Genomic DNA, 25,723 nt, shown 5'->3' with positions numbered 1-25,723 from the left:
CGGGAGCTATAATCTCAGAGGTGTAAGTCTTATCGTCCTTTGAAAATAAAACCTGGGATACTGCTAGCACCTACTTGACAAATCACAGGAAGCTTGTGGTCCCTATACTACTTCTCCCCTAAATGGCCTCTTAATTTTTGCTTCTTTTTTTCAATGAGGTCTGGAGTTTTTCAGATTAAAGTGTATTAATTCTTCACAGTTTGTCTTCCCCTAGAAGCTGTTTTAATCTTTTAATTATTTAACTGCTTATCTCTGGAAATTCCTAGATCTATGATTAAAGACATGATAAGATTTTGATAGGATAAGATAACGTGTTACTTTATTTCCAACATCCTTGTGGATGATACTTGGAACTCTGGTTGTGTTTGCTATCTATAACAGCACCAATTAGATGCTATTTGGAATCATTATAATTATGTATTATTTTTTCCCAATTAGGCTAGGATTGTATGTGTGTGTATGACTACACATATATGTATGCATATAAGTACATGTATGTGTATGGATATACATAGAAACAGAAACAGAAAGAGAAAACACACATGCATGTAGAAATACGGCTTAATAAAAATTTTCTATTGATAATGGTCATTTTGTTAAAGTTTTTAGTTGAAGCAACATAACTGGACTGATGACTTCAGGAAAGACCACAGCTACTCTTTCCCAAATTTTAAATTACTGGTATTACTCCAATAAGTTAAAAGGGGGAGATGAAGGCTTTGAGTTAAATACTAATAACAATCCAATGAAGCTCTCATGGTAAAGGAGAAAAGAAATAAAGACACATGAATAGACATTACAGCTAGTACTTGGGGGATCTGGAAACGTCATGTATGAAGCAAATGAGTATTATCTATAAAATCTGACTTCATAAACATACTCAACCTTAAATTATTCACAAATTTTCAGGATCGAATATACAAGGAATCAAGCGTGGGGGGAAGCAATATTACTCTTAGATATGCAAAGTTATAAGAACTAGAAGAGACCAAGAAAAAGACCTGAACATAGTCCACATTTTCAAAAATGTCTCCACGATGGTAGCGCACAGGTTGGTCCCACTGGCAGTGTAAACTATGCTGCTGGTTGACCAGCCGGCATATCTGATGATTTCCTGGAATAAGAAAGGAAATTACCATTGTGGAGAAAGATCAGCAATGCCAACATGGTTTCCTCAGTCTATGCCATTTGGTGTCAGAGCCTGGTAGAGTACCTACACAGGGTGTGCTTACACAGGGAAACTAATGGTTAACTAAATTAAATCATTCTAAAGAAGGGTGTTTCTCCACCTATAAAAACAAAGGGGCTAAATCACCAAAGCATCTTGTGGCAATTACATTCTATGGCTGTAAAATCATTAATTACACTGTTTTAAGGGACTTTTGCCATCTCTCTGGAGACAGTCTGCTTTATCTACTTCATGTTTTTGTTTTAAATTTATATGTTTAAGAGCTCTGGTTGTATTGCAGTACAGAGCAAGCAGTAAATAACCCCAAGGACTGAACACACTCCTTACACGCAAAAAAGCAAAGAAAACTTGTTAGATGGATTGTATAATGGACTTTAAATGGTCACAGCTAAGGTTTAAAGATTAAGAGGCCTCCCAGATCAATATATTTATCAAGGGAGAAGCATATAATATAAGGGATTCTATTAATTTATTCTTTGGTGTCTAGCTGTTAGATCTACTCCCAATGGGTTTTATCAGAAATGAGACATTCTGGATATAACCAAGTCACTGATATCCTGTCAACCCAAGTGCCCTTAAGACAGTGGATCTATTGGGTCATGGGCTTTAAGAAGTTTTTCTTTTGTTTTGTGTTTTAATAATTCTTATTTTTTTAAGTTTATTTATTTTGAGAGAGAGAGAGAGAGAGAGAGACACCATGCATGCGGACACGCGCAGGCATGAGCGTTTGTGGGGGAGGGGCAGGGCAGAGAGAGATAGGGGGAGAGAGAATCCCAAGCAGGCTCCGCACTGTTAGTACAGAGCCTGATGAGGGGCTCAAAATCACAAACCCTGAGATCATGACCTAAGCCGAAATCAAGAGTTGGATGCTCAACCGACTGAACCACCTAGGCGCCCCTGGACTCTAAGAAGTTTTAATAAAATCTATATGCCCTCTTCCCAGGGAAAAAAAAAAAAAAATTGTGCACACACATTACTGCATATAATTTTGGGGAGGATTTAGAACCTCCTGAAACTAACCAGGTTAAGAATTCCTGCTTGAGACAAATACCAGTCTAAAATCTTTTAAAATAAAATACTTGTTTTTAAGGGAGCAAGAAAATAAAAGTTAGTTTGTGTTGGCTGGAGTGTGTGGATGCTTTGTTTCTAGGGAGTGTCTGGCTTGTGTTTACTTGATATATGGCCCGGGCCACATTACTCACAGTGTTTTCAGACCAGCAGCAACAGACATCCAATAGGAGGAGCTTGTTAGAAATACAGAATCTTCAGTCCTACCTCAGACCTACTGATCAGAACCTGCATTTCAAAAAGATCTCCAAGAGACTGGCATGCACTTGGCCAAACAACTGTTGTTAAGACTTCTAGGATCTAAAAAATTTTTTACATTAAAATGTGCATTTTAAAAAAGCTAGAGTCCAGCTTTTTTAGAAACCAGCTCCCCAGGTCTGTTGGTATACCCACTATGAGGACTCACTTTTAAGACTGAGGGGAGTCGTAAACCACAACTTTATACTACTTTAAGGCTACACAAAAGTTATGAACGTAGAACATGCTAGAAGTGAACTTCCTAACCTGTCTTCAATTATTTGGAATCAATACTTACCTAATTGTGCCTCTTTTGCCATCTGTGTCTCATGGATGATATTTCTTAAGATTTGCTCCTCCTGAATCAGCTTATGTTTCTCTAGGATCTCCTGCTGTCTCAAGTAGTGGTCATGCTGTTTTTGGTATTCTTTCAACTCATTCAGTGTTCGCTGGAGGGATCTTAACATTTTTCAACACCAGGAAAAAGTTATAGAGCTTTAAAATTGAATTTTTAAACACACTTACTGCATAGATTTTGTGGTCATCAGCAATGATTACTATTTTCCTTAAAAAAAATTTTTTTTCCTTTTAACCTACAACCACTGTACCACAAGTTCAAAATAATGGGGTAAAATAAACCTGTCGTTTGTTAACTTGGGGGTAAAAAAGATGGATGCAAAATTCTTCCCCTTAAGTAGAACTATCCTGACTTTAAATGGTGTGTTGGGATGGTTCAGGTACCCAAAAGATATAAAACAATATACTATAACATTTTACATCTCAACAACTATTTGCCTCCACAAAGTCTGTGTTAGTTCCACTGACATTCAAAGCCTCCTTACCATCTTTTCTTTTGATTCTGCATAAAGACAAGGTTAACAGAAAAGGCCAACGGTACCTAGCCCTTGAACTCTAGCTCCTTGGGTTTGTGATTTTGGGAAAAACCATAGAAGCCTGGCTTAGAAAGAAATATTTTCTACCACCTGGTATCAATAGATCAGCTGCCTGATCATTTTTAGTCATAAAATCCTTTCTACCTATTACATTGTAACATATGGAGATTTAGGAGCTGTACAGACTGTGCTTACACAGAGAACCAATTCACTCAGCCAGGACAAGTTCTGAACAGGTGTAACAGAAGTCAGGTATAAACAAGTAAGTGGTCATTCCTTCCTTTTCACCACATTATGCTTTAAATTGACTGGAAAATAACCAAATACAGTAATTTAAGGAGTTCCAAATGTCCATTTAGTTTTCTGATAATCAAAGTAGCCTCAATGTTCTCTTTCTTAAGAGAAGAACAATTCACTTTGAGTTATGTGAGGTTTCCTAACTGGCCCTACTATTTATGGAATCAAATACATTTTTTAAATTAAGCATACTGCAAGGGCCAACCACAACAGAATTTCATTACTGTACAATTTATAGAAATCTGATTAAAATATGCACCAAATGATGTTTCTCAACATCACTTAACTAACTTAATAACCCAACAAGGCAGCTAAAGGGGAGAAAGATCAAATATAGCACATGCAAGTGATTTTACTGACAATGCATTCTATGGAAATGAAAACATAATAGAGTTAGTGTTCAAGAGCACCCCAATCCATCTGACTTCATAAAAGCAATCGATGGTCAAAAGTGTAAAGATCTAAAATGACAGAATTTATGGCAAAGATTCTCTAGTTCCTGGAATCCATGCTATTAAAGACTCCTCTGAATTGTGCTGAGCTTCCTACACCTAGAGAAAAGGGACAGGACTAGCAGTAATGAAGACGTTTTTCTTAATTCTAATGAACAAATTAACACTGACATCACCCTACACAGGTCTAACTTAGGGCTTCAGGGAAATTGTCTTTTCCAATTACCTATGTTGAGCTTCCAATTTCTGCTCGAGTTTTTGCTGACACAGGACAGCATGCTTCCTCTTTATAGCTTGCTCAAACCCAGGTTTGGCTTGCAAAGCATGGTCATAACAGAGCACTGAGTGGTTATACTCCCCCAGCATCTGAAGAGACAAAAACAAACATACACACACACACACACACACACACACACACACACACACACACACATAAGGAAAAACGTCAGCCACGGCCTGGCTGGATCTGTCCAAATCTCCTAATGATTTATGAGCTCACACTTACATCTTACTCTACAGTGAACGTTATTTTTGATCAGTGACCAAATTTACAACATAAGATATGGTATAAGATAACTAGAAAGTATAACTAGCTTAAGAGGTGCACTCTGCAGGAATTTAATATTACTATCAATTTAATTATTTTTCTTTTTTGTCAAGAGGCTAAGACAATTATGATACATTATTGTGTTGAGGTTTTTCATCCTAATTTCTTCATTTCCATTCGCTTTTTCTTGTTCAGACCAAGAGAGGAAGGAAAAAAGGTAATTTTTAACTGGAAATAAATTATTTAAAAAAGAAAGGAAAATAGCAACTGGTTTGGCTCATGAAAACAAAAACGTTGTATTTACTGCGTATATGTTTCCCAAAGTGTAATAGCTGGTGAAGAAGTCACTGTCATCCAGAGCTGCATGGACCACAACAGCAGCATCTGCAGAGAAGTGAGCTCTGTGCAGAACATTTGCCAAGTTGACCAGAGCAATGTCTTTATTGTGCCTAAAAGAGGAGAGGCATAATTAGACGTTAGGAAAGAAGCATGTGCTGTATATGATTACATAACTATTTGACAAGGGAAAATTACATTTGAAGTTATTGAACTTAACTTTGAGTATACTGATAGATGGAGAAAATAACTTAAGAAAATCATACTGTTTCATTTTTACATAACTGATGGTGCTTATTCAATCTGATAGCTATAAATTTTGCCACAAAAATAAGGTCTGCAGACATTTTATGATTTTAAAATATTTTTAGGGCTTATTATTTGTTTTGAGAAAAATTTAATTTATGCTAATTCCTCCAGGCAAGTTTCTTATATTCAAGTCTCAAGTGAATCAGAGTGTGTCTATATTATATATTTTTTCCTTAATGGAAATTAGAAGAACATTATTAAACTTTGAATTTTGAACTCTGAACAAATAATATATTTGAACTTTGAGCTTTTTGACACTGGTCTTTTTTTTTTTTTTTTTTTTTTGTGATGGGACTAAATTCTTTGAATAGGGATAGAGGAAAGTGTAAGTACAAAAGAATGCTTCTTCATACTGTTTTCTTATGCATTGTTTCTTTAACAGTCCTGAGTTATGTGGAGACTCAGGCAGTCCAGAAAGGGAGAAACCTTACCTGGAAGAGAAGTGAAGTGCTCGCATGGCACATTCCACTACCTGATATGGCTCATTCTTTATTCTCCAGTAAAATGAAGCCATGTTATACAGTACCCATGAGGAAGAATTCTAGAGATGAAACAAATAAAATGACCATCAAACACAACTCGACACACTTTCTTCGACTTAGAATGTTCAAAGTGAGCACCTTTACTATTCTGTCTCTTCTGAAACTTCATATGAAGAAGAACATGACATTACAGCAGTGATAAAGCAGGGGACAAAGGACAAATAAACTACACCTGCCAAAAAAGCCTCCTGATCATCATCAGGAGCAAAGTGCATTAAGGTGTCATCTCCACAGAGAGACTATTCAACTCCAAATTATCACTCCAAGGGGTGAATTATGCTGAAAGCCCGCCAACCGGCCCCAACTTCTTGGTTCCTATTTCAGGATTTCAGAAGTTAGGACCTAACCTACTTAGAAATGCCAGTTGTTCTAATGTGAAATTCCTGAAGTTAACAAATTTAATATCTGAATGAAGGTACATATGTAAGCAAATGACAAGCTTATGCTTTTGTAAAAGATGAATTTTTTTTTAAAGATTTTTTATTTTCAAGTAATGTCTACACCCAATGCGGGGCTTGAACCCACAATCACAAGATCAAGACTCACATGCTTTACCAATTGAGCCAGCCAGGTGCCCCTTTTATTTCGTTCTTTAGTCATGTGTGTTCACAATGTAATGCAAACCAATACTGCTAAAACATTATGTCTTCAGTACAGAGTAATAAGTGGATCAGTTACTGAAGTTAAACAGAAATTCAGATTCCTTCTGTGGCTTGGATTTTTATCTCGTAACATATCCTAAATTTTAACCACACAGAGGTCAAGATACTAAACTGGATCACTACAAACAACTCAGTGTAAATAAGTTCAAGCCCATGTAGAGAAAATTCAAACTCAGCAGTGCAAAACAGTCAAATTAAGTTTTTTAAAACAGTCATAAAGTTTAAGATAAACAGAAACATACATATGACACCCACTGTTTAATATCTTTAATATATAAAGAGGTCCTAAAAAATCTAAAAAGACAAAAATGCACGAGAAAATGGGCCCAAAACATGAACAGACAATTCAGAAATAGGAAACAATGGCTAGTAATCAAAGAATAGAAATAAAAGAGACACAAATTTTCCTTTTACAAATTGGCACAGATTAAATAGAATGCCAACACTCATGGTTGGCTACACTGTATAACTTCAGATATTAACTGTAGAAAAGTTGGTGAGTACAGCATTTCTGAGGGACAGTATGACAACATTTATATAAAGGGCCTTAAAAATATGATTACACTTTGATGCCCAAAATGCCACTATTAAAAATTTATTTTATGAAAATAAGTGTTTTAACTATAAAGGTGCATAAAAATAAAGATCCAGAAGATTTTATTATAAAACAGTAATTAACTGAGGTTTTTTTCATTCTCTTTTATAGACTTTTATAAAGTCTGAATTTTTTTATAAGGACAAATTGTTTTCTTTTAAAAATAGTTATTTAAAAAGTAGTTGTTTTTGCAGTGCCTGTGTGGCTCAGTTGGTTAAGCACCTTAAGTCATGATATCCCATGTCATGAGTTTGAGCCCTGCATCTGGCTCTGTGCTGACAGCTCAGAGCCAAGCACCTGCTTCAGATTCTGTGTCTCCATCTCTTTGCCCCTCCCCAGCTCACGCGCTCTCTCTCTAAAATAAATACACATTAAAAAAATTTTTTTTAAAGTAGTTATTTTGGGGGTGCTTAGTCTCTCTTCCCCTTGCCCGCTTGCATGCACTCTCTCTAAGTAAATAAAAAACATTAAAAAAAAATCTTTAAAATAAAAAAAATCACTCTCTAGACAAAAACAATCTAGGCAGGTTATTTTCTGAGAACAAAAGACCTTCTGTGAGCACAGTCTCTGGCTTTTTCTTTTTTCTTTTTTCTTTGTTTAATTTTTTTTAACATTTTTATTTATTTTTGAGCGGGGGAAGGGCAGAGAGAGAGGGAGACACAAAATCCGAAGCAGGCTCCAGGCTTCAAGCTGTCAGCACAGAGACTGACGCGGGGCTCGAACCCACAAACTATGAGATCATGACCTGAGCCGAAGTCGGACGCTCAACTGACTGAGCCACCCAGGCGTCCCTGACTCTTTCAATCACTGATGACTTACCTTCTGTAGGCCTTCATGAATGAGGTGGCCTATGTCATCTATACTTCTTCCTAGTCGTTTAGATAAATATGTGAAGATTGGATCTTCTTTAGGTAACAGAGGTGCCGAAAGATTAACTCTCTCTTGTACACCCTGAAGAAAAGAAGAAAAAAAGTGAAAAAAACTAAAACAAAACAGAAAAAGATCATAAGACAAAAGCTCACAAGTAACTCAGTATCTTAATGCATTTATTTTAAAGGCATATTAAGAAATAGGAGATATTTGTAAAATTATAAAGCTGTTTGAAAGAGGAGAAGAAATATAAAGACTATTTACAAGCAAGAGAGTAAATTACAGAAAAAAATGTAGAAAACAAGATCCTAAATCTCTCTACTTACTCGCAGGTGCTGAAAAGCATGTATACTATATGGAAGTTCTAGAATTTTGGTACAATCAGGTTGCTCAGGGTCTGGAGGGACAGGAGATTCTGTGTCGATATAATCTTCAGGGCTAAAATTAAGAAGCCGGGAGCAATGAATGAATGAAAGGTGAAAAAATGTCTAATTTTCCCCTAACGGAACCATATTTTCATAGCATCTCTACTTTACAACCAATATTAGTCAACATTCAACCTTTTTCACATTGCTACTGCTGGAGTCAATATTTTGAGAGTTCAACTTAAAGGAGATAATTCGAGAGTTAAGAAATAGTAGGTGTATCAAAGAATGTTAAGATCATGGGACTGTTTTAAAAGCTTTTTACAATTCTTTCTAGAACTATGAAACCACTTTACACTTCTATTGACAGCCTCTCTACATTTTTACCAGTTACTGATTTTTAAATATTTTTTTCCAGTTTGATAGGTGAAAACAATTTAAATGGTTTAATTTGTACTTATTTGATCCCTTCTGAGAGATATGTTTTCCACGTTTATGGACCATTTGTATTTCTTTTACTATAAACTGTTCAATCTTCTACTGTAGTATTCAACATTTTAAGTCAATCTTTAAGAATTCTACATGTGAGTTATTTTGAAATTTCAAATTTCAATAAACTCATTCGTGATTGAAGCTTATTCTCATTAGATAATTTACTGATTTGAGAAAGTTCTGTTCGGGAACATGTTAATTTTATTTTTGGAGAGAGATTTTCTTTTACCTGATGTCTTTGCTTTCCAAAGTTATGTATGTGCCATCATAGAGATCCAGGTCTCCTAAGGGCACCTTGGCTTTGATGCAGTCTGGATCTTCTTTATTATGTCTCTGTTCCAGTCCTGTATCTCTGTCCTCATTCTCTTCTATGTGAATTTTTTGAGCAACTAATTGCTTCTGTTGAGAAGACAATAAGAACATAATGAATTTTTCTGTTATTTCAGTCTAGATACCACATAAGAGGAGAGGAGAACTTAATGTGTTGAAGTTAGAATCCTCTATACAGACAAGGATTCTGAGCACACTAGTGCCCCCTTATCTGCAGAAGTATGTTCTAAGATTCCCAGTGGATACCCCAAACTGTGAACAGTACCAACCCTATATATGTTATGTTTTTTTCCCATACATATATACCTATAATAAAGTTTAATGTATAAATTAAGCACAGTAACAGATTAACAATAACTAATAATAAAATACAACAGTTATAACAATATATTGTAATAAAAGTTATGTGAACGTAGCCTCTCAAAGTATCTTCTTGTACTGTATTCACACTCATGATAATGTGAGATAATAAAATGCCTACATGGTAAGATGAAGTGAGGTGAACGACGTACGCACTGTGACACAGTGTTAGACTATTAGTGACCTTCTGACGATAGGTCAGGAGGAGGATCATCTGCTTCTGGACCACAGTTAATTCATGGGTAACTGAAACCACAGAAAGTAAAACTGTGGATAAAGGGGGATTAATTAGTTGACAACTAAATAAGCGTCTCTAAACAGGTATTCATGGACAGAAAGTAACAGAAAATGACATTTACACTAATGGCACCTGAATACCTCCATAATATGATCTCTGACCACCTATGAAACTGCATCTACTGGAGTGCTGGCTGGCTCAGTTGGTAGAGTGCACAGCTCTTGATCTCAGGGTTGGGAGTTCAAGCTCCACGCTGGGTGTGGAGCCTACTTTAAAATAAAAACTCGGGGCACCTGGATGGCTCAGTCCATTAAGCATCTGAGTTCGGCTCAGGTCATGATCTTAGAGTTCATGAGTTCGAGCCCCACGTCCGGCGCTGTGCTGACAGCTCGGAGCCTGGAGCCTGCTTCGGATTCTGTGTCTCCTCTCTCTCTGCCCCTCCCCCACCCATACTCTGTCTCTCTCAAAAATAAATAAAAAAATAATGGGTATGAAATGTTTTAATTATTGGAGTAGACTGTATTACTATTAATGAACTTGTGGCCTTACAAAGGACTCCTTACAAAGGACTCTACACCACTGTTCTGCTGGACTCATATGTGGCCAGTATGACTATTTTGACAAATGTAACATGAGAGGTGCCATTAAATCCTCCGGAGGGAAGCATTTTTACAGCCGGTGTATGTTCTTTTCCCTCAGGTACTGGGAACAGCAATATTCCAGACAGTAGCTGTTCTGTCAGCTTGAGTTCTGGCTTTTGGACCAGAGTGACATTTAATATGATCTTATTGTTTTAAACCATTAAGATTACTGGGATGTTACTAAATGATGTTTCCACTTACTCCCTCCCCACTTTCCTCCTGTAGGTAAACTATACTATACTGCCCTATGACTTCAAGCTTGGCCATGTGACTTGATCTGGACAATGGAATGTGAGTAGAATTTTTTTTTTTTAGTTTATTTATTTTAAGAGAGAGAGACAGCATGAGTGAGGGCAGAGAGAGAGGGAGAGAATCTCAACTAGGTTCTGCACTGTTACAGCAGAGCCCAACATGGGGCTCAGATCACGAAATGAGCTGAAATCAAGAGTTAGATGCTCAACCGACTAAGCCATCCAGGTGCCCCGAAATGATGTCACTTCTAAGTAGAAATTTTAAACAGGCTTGTATATTTGGTTAGTCTTCCTTGAGCCTCCACCTTCCTCTGTGAAACAGCACTGAGATTTTTGGGACTGTTTGTTGCCAATGCAAAAGTTGACATACATTGCAAAATTTAGACTATCTTAACTAATGCAATCCTTAATGTGATTAAACATATTTTCAAATATTTATGAGATATTTTGTAGCTTGATTGAGCCTGCCTATTTTTCCCTAGTGATTCTTCACTGATTTGTAGACATTTGTGAAGAGTGATTCTGTAAACTCATTCTTCAGTTATAACAGTATTCTCCCAGCTTATAACTTATGTTTTAATTTTGTTCATGGTGTCACTTGCAAGACAGAAGCTTTTAATTTTAAGATGGTCAAAACTATCAATTAATTTTCTTAATTGTGATTTGTGTTATTTAAGGAGCCCTTCTTTATCCCAATGTCATAAACATATTAATATATTCTTATTTTTAAGTTTTAAAGCTTTAATTTTTCACATTTAGTGCTATTGTCTGAACATTTGTGCCCCTTCCACCCTTAAAAATTTATATGTTGAAATCATAACCCCTGAAAATGGTATTAGAATGTGGAGCTTTTCAGAGGTGCTTAGGTCATGAGGTTGGTGTCCATGGAAAATAGAATTTTGCACTAATATTCATGTGGTAGCAAAACCTGATGAAAAGCCATTTTATACTTTTTATCCTCTTGGTGTGAATATTCACACATTTCACTAAAGAAATATTAATGTCTTTGAATATGGAGTTTGGGACCAGAACCTGCTGGCAGTACAATGTAATACTAGATATCTGTACCTATAACAGTTCTAAAGAAAAAAAGTAAAAAGCTGTATTCTAACCATATATAGCCCTGGTGATTTCAGATGAGGGACTGTGAGTTTGTATAAATACTGCCATCACAGCTTTTTTCTGCTTAGTATTTACATAGTGAAAACTTTTTCCATCCATTTATCACCACACTGGCTTTGTGTTAGGTGTATTTCTTACATGTCCCATACAGCTGGACTAATTAAGAAATCCAATCTGATAGTCTGAGTTTTAATCAGCAAGTTTAATCTGATATATTTACTGTGATTGCTGATCTATCTGAATTTATTTTAAACATGTTATTTTGGATTTTCTGTTATTTACTTATTTATTTATTTATTTATTTATTTATTTATTTATTTATTTTTGATTATTGAAGTGTAGCTGACACAAAATGTTGTATTAGTTTCAGGTATGTTTATCATTCTTTTTCTTTGCTGCTGTTTTCTCTTTTCCTGCCTGTCATGTGCTTGTCAACACTTTCTATGTTCCCTCCTCTCCTCCTGTATTTTCTCTTAACTTGTAGGTTTGGAAACTACAGATTGCAGTTCCGTTATTTTAGTCCTTGCCTCTACTTTATTTTTGGTTAAGTTTTTCATCAGTAAATATTTTAATATATTTCTGAAAGATACTCTAAATACAGTTTGTTTGGGTGCCCGGGTGGCTCAGTTGGTTGAGTGTCTGACTCCTGATTTCAGTTCAGGTCATGATCCCAATGCTGTGGGATTAAGCCCCACACCATGCTCCATGCTGGGCACGGAGCCTGCTTAAGATTTTCTCTCCCTCTCCCTCTGCCGTTCCCTTGCTCCTGCTCTCTCTCTCTCTGGAACACACACACACACACACGCACACACACGCACACACATAAAACACACAAAAAAAATCTCTTTAAAAAAAAAAAGGGGAGGGTGCCTGGATGGCTCAGTGGGTTACATCCAAGTCTTGGTTTCGCCTCAGGTCATGATCCTGGGGTGGTGGGATTAAGCCCTCCTTTGAGCTCTGCGCTGGGTGTGGAGCCTGCTTAAGATTGTCTCTCCCCACCCCCTCCACTCTGCTCCTTCCCCTGCTCGTGCTCTCTCTCTCAAATAAAAAAATAAATAAAACAAAGAACTTTAAATAAATAAATAAATAAATAAATAAAAATACAGTTTGTTTGAATCAAAATCCAATGAGACCCACACACTGCAATGGCTGATTTGTCTATAAATCTGTTAACCTACTGGTAATTCCTCCAGTTCCCCTCCCCACCTTTTTTAATCTTTATAATTTGTTTAAAAAGTTGGGTCATTTGTCCTGCAAAGCTTGCCACTCCAGACGATTTTGTTGACTGCATCTCCTAGGTTCATTTCACGTGTCCCTTTCTTTGTCTTGTACATTTCCTAAACATTGACAGCAGGATCCAGGGGTTCTTAACTTTTTTGTGTCATAGACTTCTTTGGCAGTCTGATGAAATCTGCAGACTCCCTTCTCAGAATGATCTTTTAAATACATAAAAAATATAGAATGGCAAAGGAAATGTCATTGAAAACAAATGACACTGGAAAATACAGTGGTTTGACTGAATTCCTATTTCTTTTGGCAAGACTACTTGAAAGGTAGCAAGACTCTTAAATTTTTAGTATGTATGCCCATAAGTTTTCCAACAGGATTTTGTTACTTTCACCTTCTCATAAACAGGACAGAAGAGTCTAACAAGCCTTAACTAATCACTGAACATACCTCAACACAACTACATATTAATTTAATCTAGTTTTACCTTTCAAAGCACAAAAAAATAATTAAATAAGGTTAGCAACTTCTTCATTAGTATTTTTACTCATCATTGTATATCCTACGCGTGTCTACCGGGTGTACTTTTCTTTGTGCGGAAGTACATCTTTAATTTTCTTTAAAGTGAGAGTCTGGTAAATAAACTCTGTATGTCAGAAAACATCTTTGCTTTACCCTCACTCTTGAATGATGGTTTAAAAGAACATAAAATTCTAGTTTGACTGGTTTTCCCCTTAGCACTTTGAGGTTATTCCTCCACTGTCTTCTGGCACCTTAAGAAGTTCATTTAGTTGTCACTACTTTGTAGAAAAATGATATTGTTTAGTGTCATGGCTTTAAGTCTACATTTCAGTGAATAACAAATTTTTATCTCCAGCCTGTACCTTAATCAAAAACTGATGGAGTCAACATTTTTCATTTTCGTTTTCATTGACATGATGAATGGCATTTTTCCCCTTCACATACTCTAATTTAAGTCTCCTTCTCTTTATATCATACTGCCTCTTAAAAAAAAGAATGGAAATAAACATATACAATGTGTATATGCATTTGAAAATAAAAACTATTTTCTGCACCGATGCACTTTTTGAACACTGTGTTTTAAAAAAAAAAAACACATAAAGCTTCCAAGCATGAAGCTGTATAAATATACCTACTGTCTTACTCCCAGTTTTTCAAATAATTAATATTGTGTGTTATTAAGCAAAATCAGTTTATGGAAATCAAATGATAGAAACAAAAAGGTCAGATTTTATTAGCACCAATAGGTTTCAACTTTTCAAGGTGCAAAGTGATTAACGCTTTCATCTCATCGTAAGAACACATAATAACAAGACCTTAGTTTTCCCTACTTGGAAACTAATAAAAATTACATTTTTATACATTATTGAAACCATTCTTCCTTTTTGTATTTTACCCAAACTCTCCTTCTAAGCGTATGTATAGAGACTGTTCCTTTTCATACTTGATGGAAAAACTTCTACATGGAAACCCTGAACAAGGATAGGAGTCAAGAATCAAGCAAAACCCAAGTTAGTCTGTTTCTCTTACTATTGCTCAAATGTCCTCTAATTAGATGTTATTTTTAAAATCAGGATTTAAAGGTAATATATTCAGGGTGCCAAGGTGGCTCAGGCAGTTAAGCATCAGACTGGACTTCGGCTCAGGTCATGATCTCATGGTTTGTGGGCTTGAGCCCCACATCAGGCTAGGTGCTGACAGCTCAGAGCCTGGAGACTGCTTCGAATTCTGTCTCTTTCTCTGACCCTCCCCAGCTCATGGTCTGTCTCTGTCTCTCAAAAATAAATAAAATGTTCAAAAAAAAGTTAAAAATGAAAGTAATATATTCCTATAAAACTGAGAAGAATTGAGCTTAAGAAATAATTCGTTCTCATTTTTCTTTGAATACAATAGCTCCCCATGAAATACAACAAGTTTCAGCTGCATATCACATGCCCATTGCCTCACCTCCAATTCTTTGAGGTAGTTAACGGTTGTTTCTTGTCTCATTAATATGACTAAGTCATGGGGATGCTTCAAGTTCATCGGCGAATCCACCTGCAAGCAAGTAAGTGATAAATAAAGCTCAGATTTCATTAACATTTGTTTGGATTCATATAAAGTTCCCTTTAATATGCTTTAAATTACTGTTCAACTACCACTATAATCAGTGTTAGGTGCTTACTAAAACCCAAGGACTATTTCAAAAGTGATTGCACATAAATTTCAGCAAAGAGAATATCATGTTCAATAGCTGTCCCTTGAATTCCAACTTGAAAGACTAAGCTTTTGAAGTGAGTATTCTAACTTGGTCAGTAATAGGAGAAATATGCGAGAAGAGAAGTATTTGGCAATGAGTGATAAAGTAAATTGCTTAAAAGATAATTCATGCGTGTAACAATAAAAAAGGAATTGTCTTGTCTTGACAGAATATTCCATATCTGAACAGGTTTGGAGTAATAAAAGGAAAACACTAAAAGCACCTATTTTTGAAGGCTATTTGTAGAATCCATAAATCAAAGTTAATATAAAATAATCTTGAGATCTCTTATTTACAGCTCATGTTCTCTGGATCATAAACAAGTGACCATGTGGTTGAAGATGTAGGAAAAATGAGCCCTCCTATGCTAAAAGGAGGCTTATAAATTTGTTTTGGTTGAATGGAGGGTCATTTGACAACATGTATCAAAATGTTAAAAGTGCCTATCTTTTGATTTGGCAATATTAACTCTAGGAAAACTATCCTACAGACGTTATTAAGCAAATAGACAAAAATATACACAAGGATAAAAATATATACACACACACACACACACACACACACACACACACACACACAACGAAGCTCACTACAACACTTTAAGCTGCCAAAAAAATTAGACACAACCTAAACCCACCAATAAGAGAATGGGGAAATCCACAGTCTAAAATGGGATACAAAAAGACTAGACATACTGTCATGGGAGGATGTTCACAATGTATAATTAACTAAAAATAAAGAATATGTATACTATGATATTTTTAAGAAATTACATGCATATATTTTTATAAGTGTATACATGTTTCTACATGCACAAAACCAAGTAAGTTTACAGTGGTTTCTTTTGGGAAGTGGGATTAAGAAGAGAGGCACACTCTCTTTATTTATATTTGTACATTTTAAAACTGTTTATCATGTACACATATTACATTTATAATAAGGAAAAAACCACACACACACACACACACACACACACACACACACACACACGGTTTTTCAATTCCAGAAAAACCTGACAGTGTTCTTGGTGCCTAAGGGATAAGATAAAAGTTCCTGCTATCACATGGTGCTAGACTGGAGTTATCAAATTATATACAAGCTCTTCAGGAAGTTCCACTTTGAGAAAAAACTATCTTTTTGTAATCTTGAAGAAACTGGTATCAGCTCAACTAATCGAATTTAGAGCTAGCTTTTTAAGTGCAGAAGGTAGACTTACATAGATATTGGTGAATACAACGGCCTATTAAAAAAGATTTTAGGGGTGCCTGGGTGGCTCAGTTGGTTAAGTGTCCAACTCTTGACCTCAGCTCAGCTCATGATCTAACAGCTCATGAGATCGAGCCCCACATCGGGTTCTACACCAACAGTGGACAGCATGGAGCCTGCTTGGGATTTTCTCTCTCTCCCTTTCTGCCTCTACCCAACTCTCTCTCTCTCTCTCAAAACAAACAAACAAACAAACAATCTAAAAAATATTTTAAAAGAAGAAATAAGAACAACATGAAATAGGGGTGCCTGGGTGGCTCAGTTGCTTAAGGGTCTGACTCTTGATTTCGGCTCAGGTCATGATCTCACCGTTTCGTGGGTTCAAGCCCCATATTGGGCTCTGCACTGATCCTGCAGAGCCTGCTTGGGATTCTCAACCTCTCTCTTTCTCTCTGCCCTTCCCCTGCTAGTGATCTCTCTGCTCTCTCAAAATAAATAAGTAAATTTTAAAAAATTTAAAAAAATACAACATGAAATAAAGTTGGATGCTTGCTTTAATAATATGCATTAAATTGGACAATGTTAAGTGACTACAGATAAAACTCATCTGCCCTTGCTCATTCTATCATTTCAGAAATGCCGGAGGAAAAAGAGATGCTAGTCCAGAATAACTTCCCTTGTAATTATCTGGATGTATAATTATTATTGTATCATTATGGATAATCATTGCCTATGGTCTTGCTTTTAAGATGAGATTCATTCACTGCTTCCCCTGGCCTTTCCACTATATTGGAATTTATATTAAAACTGCACTCTGTACTTAAAAGGCACTAAAAATATAATAATAGCAAGGCCTATAGTACTTGACCACCTGAGATGTAAATCTCCTCTATCAATCAAAGCTAACAAAAGCCTGCAAGCAAAATGTTAGGTTTATCTCAATAAGACATAGAAAATTTTGCTTCTCTTTAAGAGTATTTGAACATATTCCCAACAGTCAAATGCATATAGGGCAGGGAAAGCTACTGTAATGGATTGAATATGGACTGATTTAACTCCAAGGCCCATCAACCTTTTTTTATGACATTGTGATATATTATTTGTGATACATTATAGCACACCAAAATTTGTACAGAAGAAAATGTAAAAGCTATAGCCAGTGGTCAGAGTGCAAAAGAGCTTTACATAAGGAGGCCAGAGAAAATCTGCTTACTTTGCTACTTCATCCAGACTTCAAGAGGTAGCTATTTAGCACACGACTGTATAGGTATTTTTAAACGAGGTTTTTAGAAAAAGACAAAAAAACAAAACCAAAAACGGGGCAAGGGGGAGGAATGCGGGAGTAAGATGTTCCCATTCCAAAATACCTAAACGTTCTGGTCACCTGGAGAACTGCATGAGGAACAAAAGAATGAAGACTTACACTGAAGAAAGACTGAAAGCACAATCTTAGTTTCAGATTAAAAAGATACTAGCTAATCAGGGCTTTATCATATTTGCATAGCAAGGGTTTGGCCAACATTCCTTTGTAAGGAAGTACTTTTCATTTCCTGAAGTTTCATTAAGTTCAACACAGATACAACAGCTAGAGGAGACACAAAGATAAAATTATCACAGAAGGAAGGGAGTGCATGACAGCTGTGCTTCCCCTCTTGACACGGCAGCAAATGGCATGGCTCTTTGCCAGATAAGGGTTGGTTGCAGATTTATAGCCTGGCGTATATTTTTATTGAGGTAACTTCAAGTTCTTAAAATTTAAGACTTTATAATATCTTTGACAAATGCTAATCAGCTTGAATTTCTCTCCTTTCAAACGCCTCTCCTCCTCAGGTTACAAAAGAGAGTATGTTTGTAAAGGTACAACATCCACTCAGCCAATAAACGTTTCTTAAGCCTCCATAAACCAGGCCCACCATGGCAACATGGGAAAACTATGTACTCCAATTTTACTCACAATGTGAATGCCTTCAAAATCTTTAGCATTTAGAAGAGGCTGCTATCAGCCCAGGAGCAAAAGGTGACAGGAATTAGAGAGGTAGGTTAAAAAGGACATGACTCCTATGTAAGATCTCAAAGCACCTTGTGGCTTTTTCACAAGGGACAAGCAACCCTACAAAATTCCATTACTTCACAGCATAATAAATGATGCTTGTAATGACTTGAATCATAAAGAAAAGGGAATTATTTTCAAATTTGTTCTACTTAAGATGGTTAAAAAAGTATGAAATATATTTTACAGCAAAGTTTATACTGCAAGGAAAAACTGACCAAATATTTGGAAATTAGCTAAACGGACTTCTATTATACAGAATGATTCATTCTCTAAGAGTTCTCAATTCAATTTTATTTTCCTTTGAATACATTATATTATATAAGTACATGTGTCCAATTATATAGAACAGCAGTAAATATCTGACTCATATCAAGTTCATTTTCATATATTTCATTTGCTGCTGGTCTCTCTAACCGAGATATTGTTAATAACTACCTCTCTAATCTGGAAACCCTACCTCAGTAAATTCACAGGGTCACGGAGGGAAATGTCACTATATAAGGATAATTACTTCACTGCCAAATCTATAAAAGGTGCCTATTTTAAACTTAAAATAACCATTTGAAGGTTATAAACATCTTTGAGTTCTACAAAAGCAAAAGAGAGGCAATCACTTTCCACTGGTCCTTTATGACAGGAAACTGAATACTTCTGTATTATAATATTAATTCCAGCCCTCATATGCAACTTATTCTTCACATATGCTAAACATTCTTACTTATTATTTTTAATGGTATTCAAATGAGTACATGCGAGCAGCATTACTGAAATCTTTTTTTTTAATTTTTTTTAATCTTTATTTTTGAGAGAGAGAGAGAAAGACACAGAGTGAGACTGGGGGAGGGGCAGTGACAGAGGGAAACACAGAATCCGAAACAGGCTCCAGGCTCTGAGCTGTCAGCACAAAGCCCGACACAGGGCTGGAACTCATGAACTGAGAGATCATGGCCTTAGCCGAAGTCAGACACTTAACCGACGGAGCCACCCGGGTGCCCATATTGAAATCTTTTATTACGCCATATCCACTTTTATCTTTTTAATATATTTTTTAATGTTTATTTTTGAGAGAGAAAGAGAGAAACAGAGGCGTGACTGGGGAAGGGGCAGAGACAGAGACACAGAATCCGAAGCAGGCTCCAGGCTCTGAGCTGTCAGCACAGAGCCCGACATGGGGCTCGAACCCATGAACTGTGAGATCATGACCTGAGCCAAAGTTGGACACTTAACCAACTGAGGCACCCAGATGTCCATGCTATACCCATTTTAAAAAATTTCCCCTTGTGCTTGCTTCGGCAGCACATATACTAAAATTAAAAAATTTCCCCTTAATTAGAAACTAGGGATGGAATATTTTAAATTTTTTATTCAAAATTTTAGATTATTTATTGAGACAATATGATGGAAAACATAAATAAAGATCTTCAAAGCAATGAAGATTTTACCACTACCTGAAGTGATCCCATTTTGTGGGTATTTACAATGTTTGCTATCTAGTATCTGGAATCCCCTTCTTGTGGCAAAAGCACCTGCCCTGCTTAGCTGGAAGCATCCTTCCCTACGTGGGAAGTCCTGATCAGTAGATCCCTTTCCCTTGGTCATGGTAATCTTTGAGAAGGACATTAACCAAGTGGTCAGCTGGTACTAAAGAGACTCTAATCCAGAACTTTTTGTTTGAGCTACGGGGACCAGCCGTCTTGTATTCACAGGGAGCCTGAGAATGGGGTTAAGGAAGCAGAGAAATGAAGACAGAGAGCAACCTATTGTGGTTATACTGTTTTATCAGCCCTGGATCAAACCGTATCTGCAGCACTTAGAATCTGTCCAAATATTCCAATAAAAATTTTCTACAGAAGTCTTTTTTTTTTTTTTTTAATTTTTTTTTTTCAACGTTTTTTATTTATTTTTGGGACAGAGAGAGACAGAGCATGAACGGGGGAGGGTCAGAGAGAGAGGGAGACACAGAATCGGAAACAGGCTCCAGGCTCCGAGCCATCAGCCCAGAGCCTGACGCGGGGCTCGAACTCACGGACCGCGAGATCGTGACCTGGCTGAAGTCGGACGCTTAACCGACTGCGCCACCCAGGCGCCCCTCTACAGAAGTCTTGATGCTATTTCCAAACATCTGCCAAAATTTCTTCTAAACCCTCTGCCTAGGGCCTCTTCTTACCCTCGTGGCTCTTTTCAGATCTTCTGTCCCTTTGCACATGCTAATTCTCCTACTTGGAACACACTTCTATCCTGATGCTTTTGCTGAAGGCCAAATGACTGGGCTCAAATGACATTTCTTTTGTGAAGCCATTCCTCTCTTGAGCTCCCATAGTACTTTTTACACACTCCTTTAATAGTACTTATTACTTTGTTTAATTATTGTATGTCTGCCTCTCCAGAAAAAACTTTTTTGTATTCCTTGTTCTACCTCCAGTAGTTCATATGCTTTCAGGAACATGTCAAGCACTTAATATGCTGCTGGTTGTTTGATGAAGTTGTCTGACGTCACATTTGGTAGAATATCCATCTCCACCAAGACTATCATTCATTGATGACTACCTGTACAGGAGGTAAAGTGGCTAGGCCTCAAGGGATCGTGAAAAGTTAAGTCCTTCACAGGTCTAGACCTCAAGGGATCGTGAAAAGTAAGTCCTTCACAGGTCTAGGCTTCCAGGGATTGTGAAAAGTAAGTCCTTCACAGGTCTATGACTAGCTGTGCAACCTTAAGCAAATCACCTTCTCTGCATGGGCTTCCATTTCCTTATCTATAAGCTGAGGGGACCCAGCCTGATGACTTTTAAAGTTCCATACGTTCTTCATATCCTACCCCCATAAAAGATTTAACACTATCGTGAAAGTGTCACATTTTTATCAGTCTCAGGTGCCCCCGAAGGAATCTAATATTCAAATGAATGAAATGATCATTCTTTCAATTTGCCGGTATAAATTTGTACTTGCTCTAGGTAGGGACTCTTTCCAAAGCTGCAGCTGAGAGCATTTTTTAAGCTGTCAATTTGTCAAATTAAACCAAGGTTCCAATTAGCAGTGGCTATTTATTTCTGAGCAGTTAAGTTGTTCACTGTGTCACAGGCAAAATTAGCTCTCCCTGTCCTTATGCCACTTAATTCTAACAAAGTTCAACTGGAAAAGAAATTTTTCTTTGATCATAAGCTAAATATATAGTTTTCAATAAAAACAAACACATTATGGACAATATTAAAAAAAATTAAAATTACTTGAAAAGTCTGCTGTCAGACCTAGTTAATTATGTCAGAATAACTTCTCTGCATATGTATACACACACACTGCTATGTAGATAAAACATTTTCACAAAAACGGGATCGTATTTACTATACTGCATCCTTCCCTTCCCCACTGTTTCCTAAATTTTATCAGCTTGTTTTCTCAGGAATTACATATCTATGTCATCATATTTAGTGGGTAATATTACATTAAAGTTATTTATCCAGATTACTGCTAATTAAAATTTGGGCTTTTAGTTCTTCTCCCTTTTTAATGGTATTGAGATGAATATCCTTACACTTAAATTTTTTTTATTGCTGCTTACTTATTTTTTTCCTAACAAAGAATTGCTAGGTTAAAGGGACTACACTTTTAAATTTATATTTTTTGCTGGCTTTTTTCCAGAATAGCTGAATCAACTTAAATTCCTACCAACAGTCACTGAGTTTTTCCACACTCTTAACAACAAAGGGAAAAGAGTGAACACATTTTAATCTCTTTGTTGGCCACATGTGTTTCTTCTTTTGTGTGCTTACAAAAATCTTCCTCATTGCCTCCCTTTAAACCCACTGACACTTTACATCACAATTTCATGAATGGTGGTTTCCAGTTGGTGAGACTCAACATGATTATCTTCTTGGTTGTGTTTTCTGACTTTTTCTACAGCAAACATATATTACTTATGTTTATAAAATATATCTCTCTTTTTAAGTACTACCTACAGGTCTTGTTAAAATGAAACCTCAGAATGTTATGTGATGTGTATTTTTAAACAAAAAATGAGTTGTGATGACAACTTAGGTCTGAGGAACAACCCTGTCACTCTTCCTTATATATTCATAGAGAAAAAGTTCCTCTCCCAGATGTGGGGCCAGTCAAAACACTTCTAAAAGGTAACATCTTTTGTATTTTTTTGTTTGTTACCTTAGTCTCCTCAGATTTTTATCCTTATCTCAAATCTAATTCACTATCATTTTCAAATGACTGACCAAAGAACCCTCACCTTTGTGACCCCTGGCAGGTGAATACAGGGGCAAGCAAGATGAGTGGATAGGGATGGAATGAGGGAGGCAGAAGTCTGTTGCCTGACTTTGCATGTAATTCTTTCTTTAGGATTCAAGTCTGACCATCACGGACCTGGACTTTCCTCCAGGTCGAGAGAAGTGCAAATTCACAAACAAAATACCAGTCCAGCCTCAGCTCTGGAAAGGGACTTTCATGGGCTCCTGACTATAATAATTTTCAAAACTTTAATAGAGAAGCAGATCTTTCACTGGAAACATTTAATTGTTTCAGATCAATAAAACACTATTATTATGAACTGTCAGGATCCGGAAATATTTTTGTTAAAGAAGACTTTTTTTTTTTGCCATTAGTGTACTTGTACAATATGGTATTTTAATGTTTTAAAACATGGACTTCAATTTTGTAGGATATCAGGTTATTGAAACTAAATATAAACTACTGAAGCTAAATATAAACTTTAAATAAACAAAAATACGACCATCACATGAATTTTTGTGGCTTCGTATCTCTATTTCCTAAAGTTTTACTCTCAATTAGATTTACATTCCCATGTTCACAGTTCTTGGAAGACAAAGTTGTAAATGCTTAAACACACAGAAAACAATCTAGGTATCTGAAGTATATTATATAGCTATAGTCTAGATTTGACCATGTGCAGTGTTGCAGCCAATTTTATGAGAGCAATCATATCAAACAAGCACCGTTTTCCAAAGTGATAAATAAGCAAGTTAATAACCATTTTCAACATAAACAACAAATGAACAACTTCTTATACACGCGTGCTACCAGGCTACACGTTCTGATTTGTATCACCAGGAAATATACAAATAACATAATGAATAAAGTAGACAATTTACAACTTTACAAGGAAAGAAAATGAAATGCTGGATCGGGACACGAGAGTCACGGATATTTCTCATTTGCATATTCATGATATTCTTGAAAACATATACAGAACAATGTCGCTGTGCAATTAGAGCTATTTTATATGTAACTCAGAAGTGACTCTCATTCCAGCAGCTAACATTTATTGAGCATGGAATAATGGCCCCCAAAGATGTTCATGTCCTAATCCCCAGAACCTGTGACTAGTTAGGTTATGTGGCAAAGGGAAATTAAAGTAGCTGATGGAGTTAAGGTTGCTATTCAGATTACTTTAATTAAGACAGAATATAACCTGGATTATCCAGGTGGGCCTAATGTAATCACAAGTGTCCTTAAAAGTGGAATAGGGAGGTCAAAGAGAGAGACGCTGCTAAGAAAGGTCAGAGAAATGCAATGTTGCTAGCTTTGTGATACAATGAAAGGGGGCCAAGAAGCAAGGAATGTGGGTGGCCTCTGGAAACTAGAAAGAGGTAAGGAAATGGACTCTCTCCTAATATCTCCAGGAAGATGTGCAGCATTACTGTCCCCTTGATTTTAGCCCCAGCTAAACATGGGGTTTGAACTGCTAACATGGGTTGAACTGCTAACCTACACAATTGTAAGATGATAAATCTCTGTTGTTTTAAGACATAAACTGTGGTAATTTTTTACAGCAGCAAACAGAAAACGAATATAAGCACCCGCTAAGTTCCAGACACAATGCCAGGCTTAAAGGTGATAAATACAATTTATGTAAGCATAAAAAATCTTAGTTGGGTGCTACAGACTGAACTGTGTCTCCCCAAAAATTTTACGTTGAAGCTGTAACCTCCAATGTCATGGTAATTGGAGAGTAGGCCTTTGGAGGGTAATTTGGTTTAGATGAGGTCATGAGGTTGGGGCCTTATGACGGGATTGGTGCCCTTATAAGAGGAGACACTGAAAGCTTGCTTTCTCTTTCTCTCTGCCACCTGAGGACACAGCAAGAATGCAGCGGGTCTGCAAACCAGAAACAGAGCTCTCACCAGAGCCTGATCACTCTGGCACTCTGACCTTAGACTTCTGGCCTCCAAAACTGTGAGAAAAACTTCAGTGCTTAAGTCGCTCAGTTTATAGGATTTTGTTATTGAGGTTTATTAATCAAATATTGGAAAAGGGGCATGGAAATGAGTGCCAGAAATTGAACCTTAATTTTTATCATTACTCAGGTGACGGCAACTCAACAGCCAGGAAATAACTTCGCTATTTCACACAAGAAATCACTGCTGTACAACACCATTGAATAAAGTTCAACTTTATTACTCATCGAACAGTGGTAGTATTAACTGTGGGTGGGTGGGGGGTCAGTTTGACTAATTTCTTTTACTGCAATCCCAACAAGTGTGAAGTTAAGCATTAATGACAAAGGTTTAATTTTTCTATGAAGATAACCAAACCAAACTGAAAGTTCCTTTTTGTTCATACTTCCACTGACAGCCGTAACACTGTTTCGCTAAGGGCAATGGATGGGATAAGGGCTGTCTGACTAGAAGCGGATTATATAAACAAAGATTTGACTTATATCCCAAACACTGTTGGGCATTTTAAACACTCCTGATGCAATCCTTTAAAAGGACGACTCGGCAATAAGAAAATTAAATATGCATTCTTCAAACAGGTAAATTCCACTTCAAAGAATTCTTACAGATCTACTCAATATGGTCACAGGAGCATGTGAAGACACATGAATGGGCACACACACTCACGGCAGTAAAAACCTGGAAACCATCTAAATGCCTGTCATTAGGGAACTGGTTAAATAAATTACAGAATAGCCACACAATCAAATACTATGCAATTTTAAGGGCAAAGAGAGTAGCTTTTCATTTCTGACAGATGTCTAACTCTATTAATAAAAAGTAGTGGTGAGACAAAATGTTTCCAGTTGTGTTTTTTAAAAATCCACATGAGGGTTTGCAAATGCATGGGAACTTTTTGGAAGAATACACAAATAATTCTGTGATTACTTCCAGGAAGAACTATGAGTGGTTATGAAACTTTCACTTTTCATTTTATGTCCT

General features: G+C 36.5%; 1 protein-coding gene and 1 long non-coding RNA gene across 8 annotated transcripts in view; one reads left to right on the top strand and one right to left on the bottom strand.

The window, feature by feature from the left end:
- TTC17 (tetratricopeptide repeat domain 17) overlaps positions 1-25,723 on the bottom strand; it is a 125,361-nt gene that overhangs the window by 86,898 nt on the left and 12,740 nt on the right. For all 3 annotated transcript variants that reach the window (XM_042959364.1, XM_042959362.1, XM_042959363.1), the window contains exons 2-10: positions 14,992-15,081; positions 9,084-9,253; positions 8,324-8,435; positions 7,947-8,078; positions 5,760-5,869; positions 4,988-5,132; positions 4,363-4,502; positions 2,793-2,953; positions 1,002-1,114 (exon numbers count right to left, since the gene is read on the bottom strand). In XM_042959364.1, coding sequence (XP_042815298.1) covers positions 1,002-1,114; positions 2,793-2,953; positions 4,363-4,502; positions 4,988-5,132; positions 5,760-5,869; positions 7,947-8,078; positions 8,324-8,435; positions 9,084-9,253; positions 14,992-15,081 — 1,173 coding nt within the window. The remainder of the gene's footprint in view (positions 1-1,001; positions 1,115-2,792; positions 2,954-4,362; positions 4,503-4,987; positions 5,133-5,759; positions 5,870-7,946; positions 8,079-8,323; positions 8,436-9,083; positions 9,254-14,991; positions 15,082-25,723) is intronic.
- Positions 8,371-24,973, top strand: LOC122231401. Of its 5 annotated transcripts, XR_006208624.1 has the most exons (7): positions 8,371-8,473; positions 10,649-10,714; positions 14,938-15,091; positions 20,968-21,100; positions 24,338-24,398; positions 24,640-24,740; positions 24,872-24,973. It is a non-coding gene; the product is annotated as an uncharacterized LOC122231401 (long non-coding RNA). The 5 variants fall into 5 exon arrangements; XR_006208625.1 differs by lacking the exon at positions 20,968-21,100 and having other exon boundaries at positions 24,647-24,740; XR_006208622.1 differs by lacking the exon at positions 20,968-21,100.

Source organism: Panthera tigris, chromosome D1, assembly GCF_018350195.1.
Source record: "Panthera tigris isolate Pti1 chromosome D1, P.tigris_Pti1_mat1.1, whole genome shotgun sequence".
Classification (NCBI taxonomy): Eukaryota; Metazoa; Chordata; class Mammalia; order Carnivora; family Felidae; genus Panthera; species Panthera tigris.
Note: the sequence above shows the minus strand (reverse complement) of the source record. Positions and strands in the feature narration are given on the sequence as shown.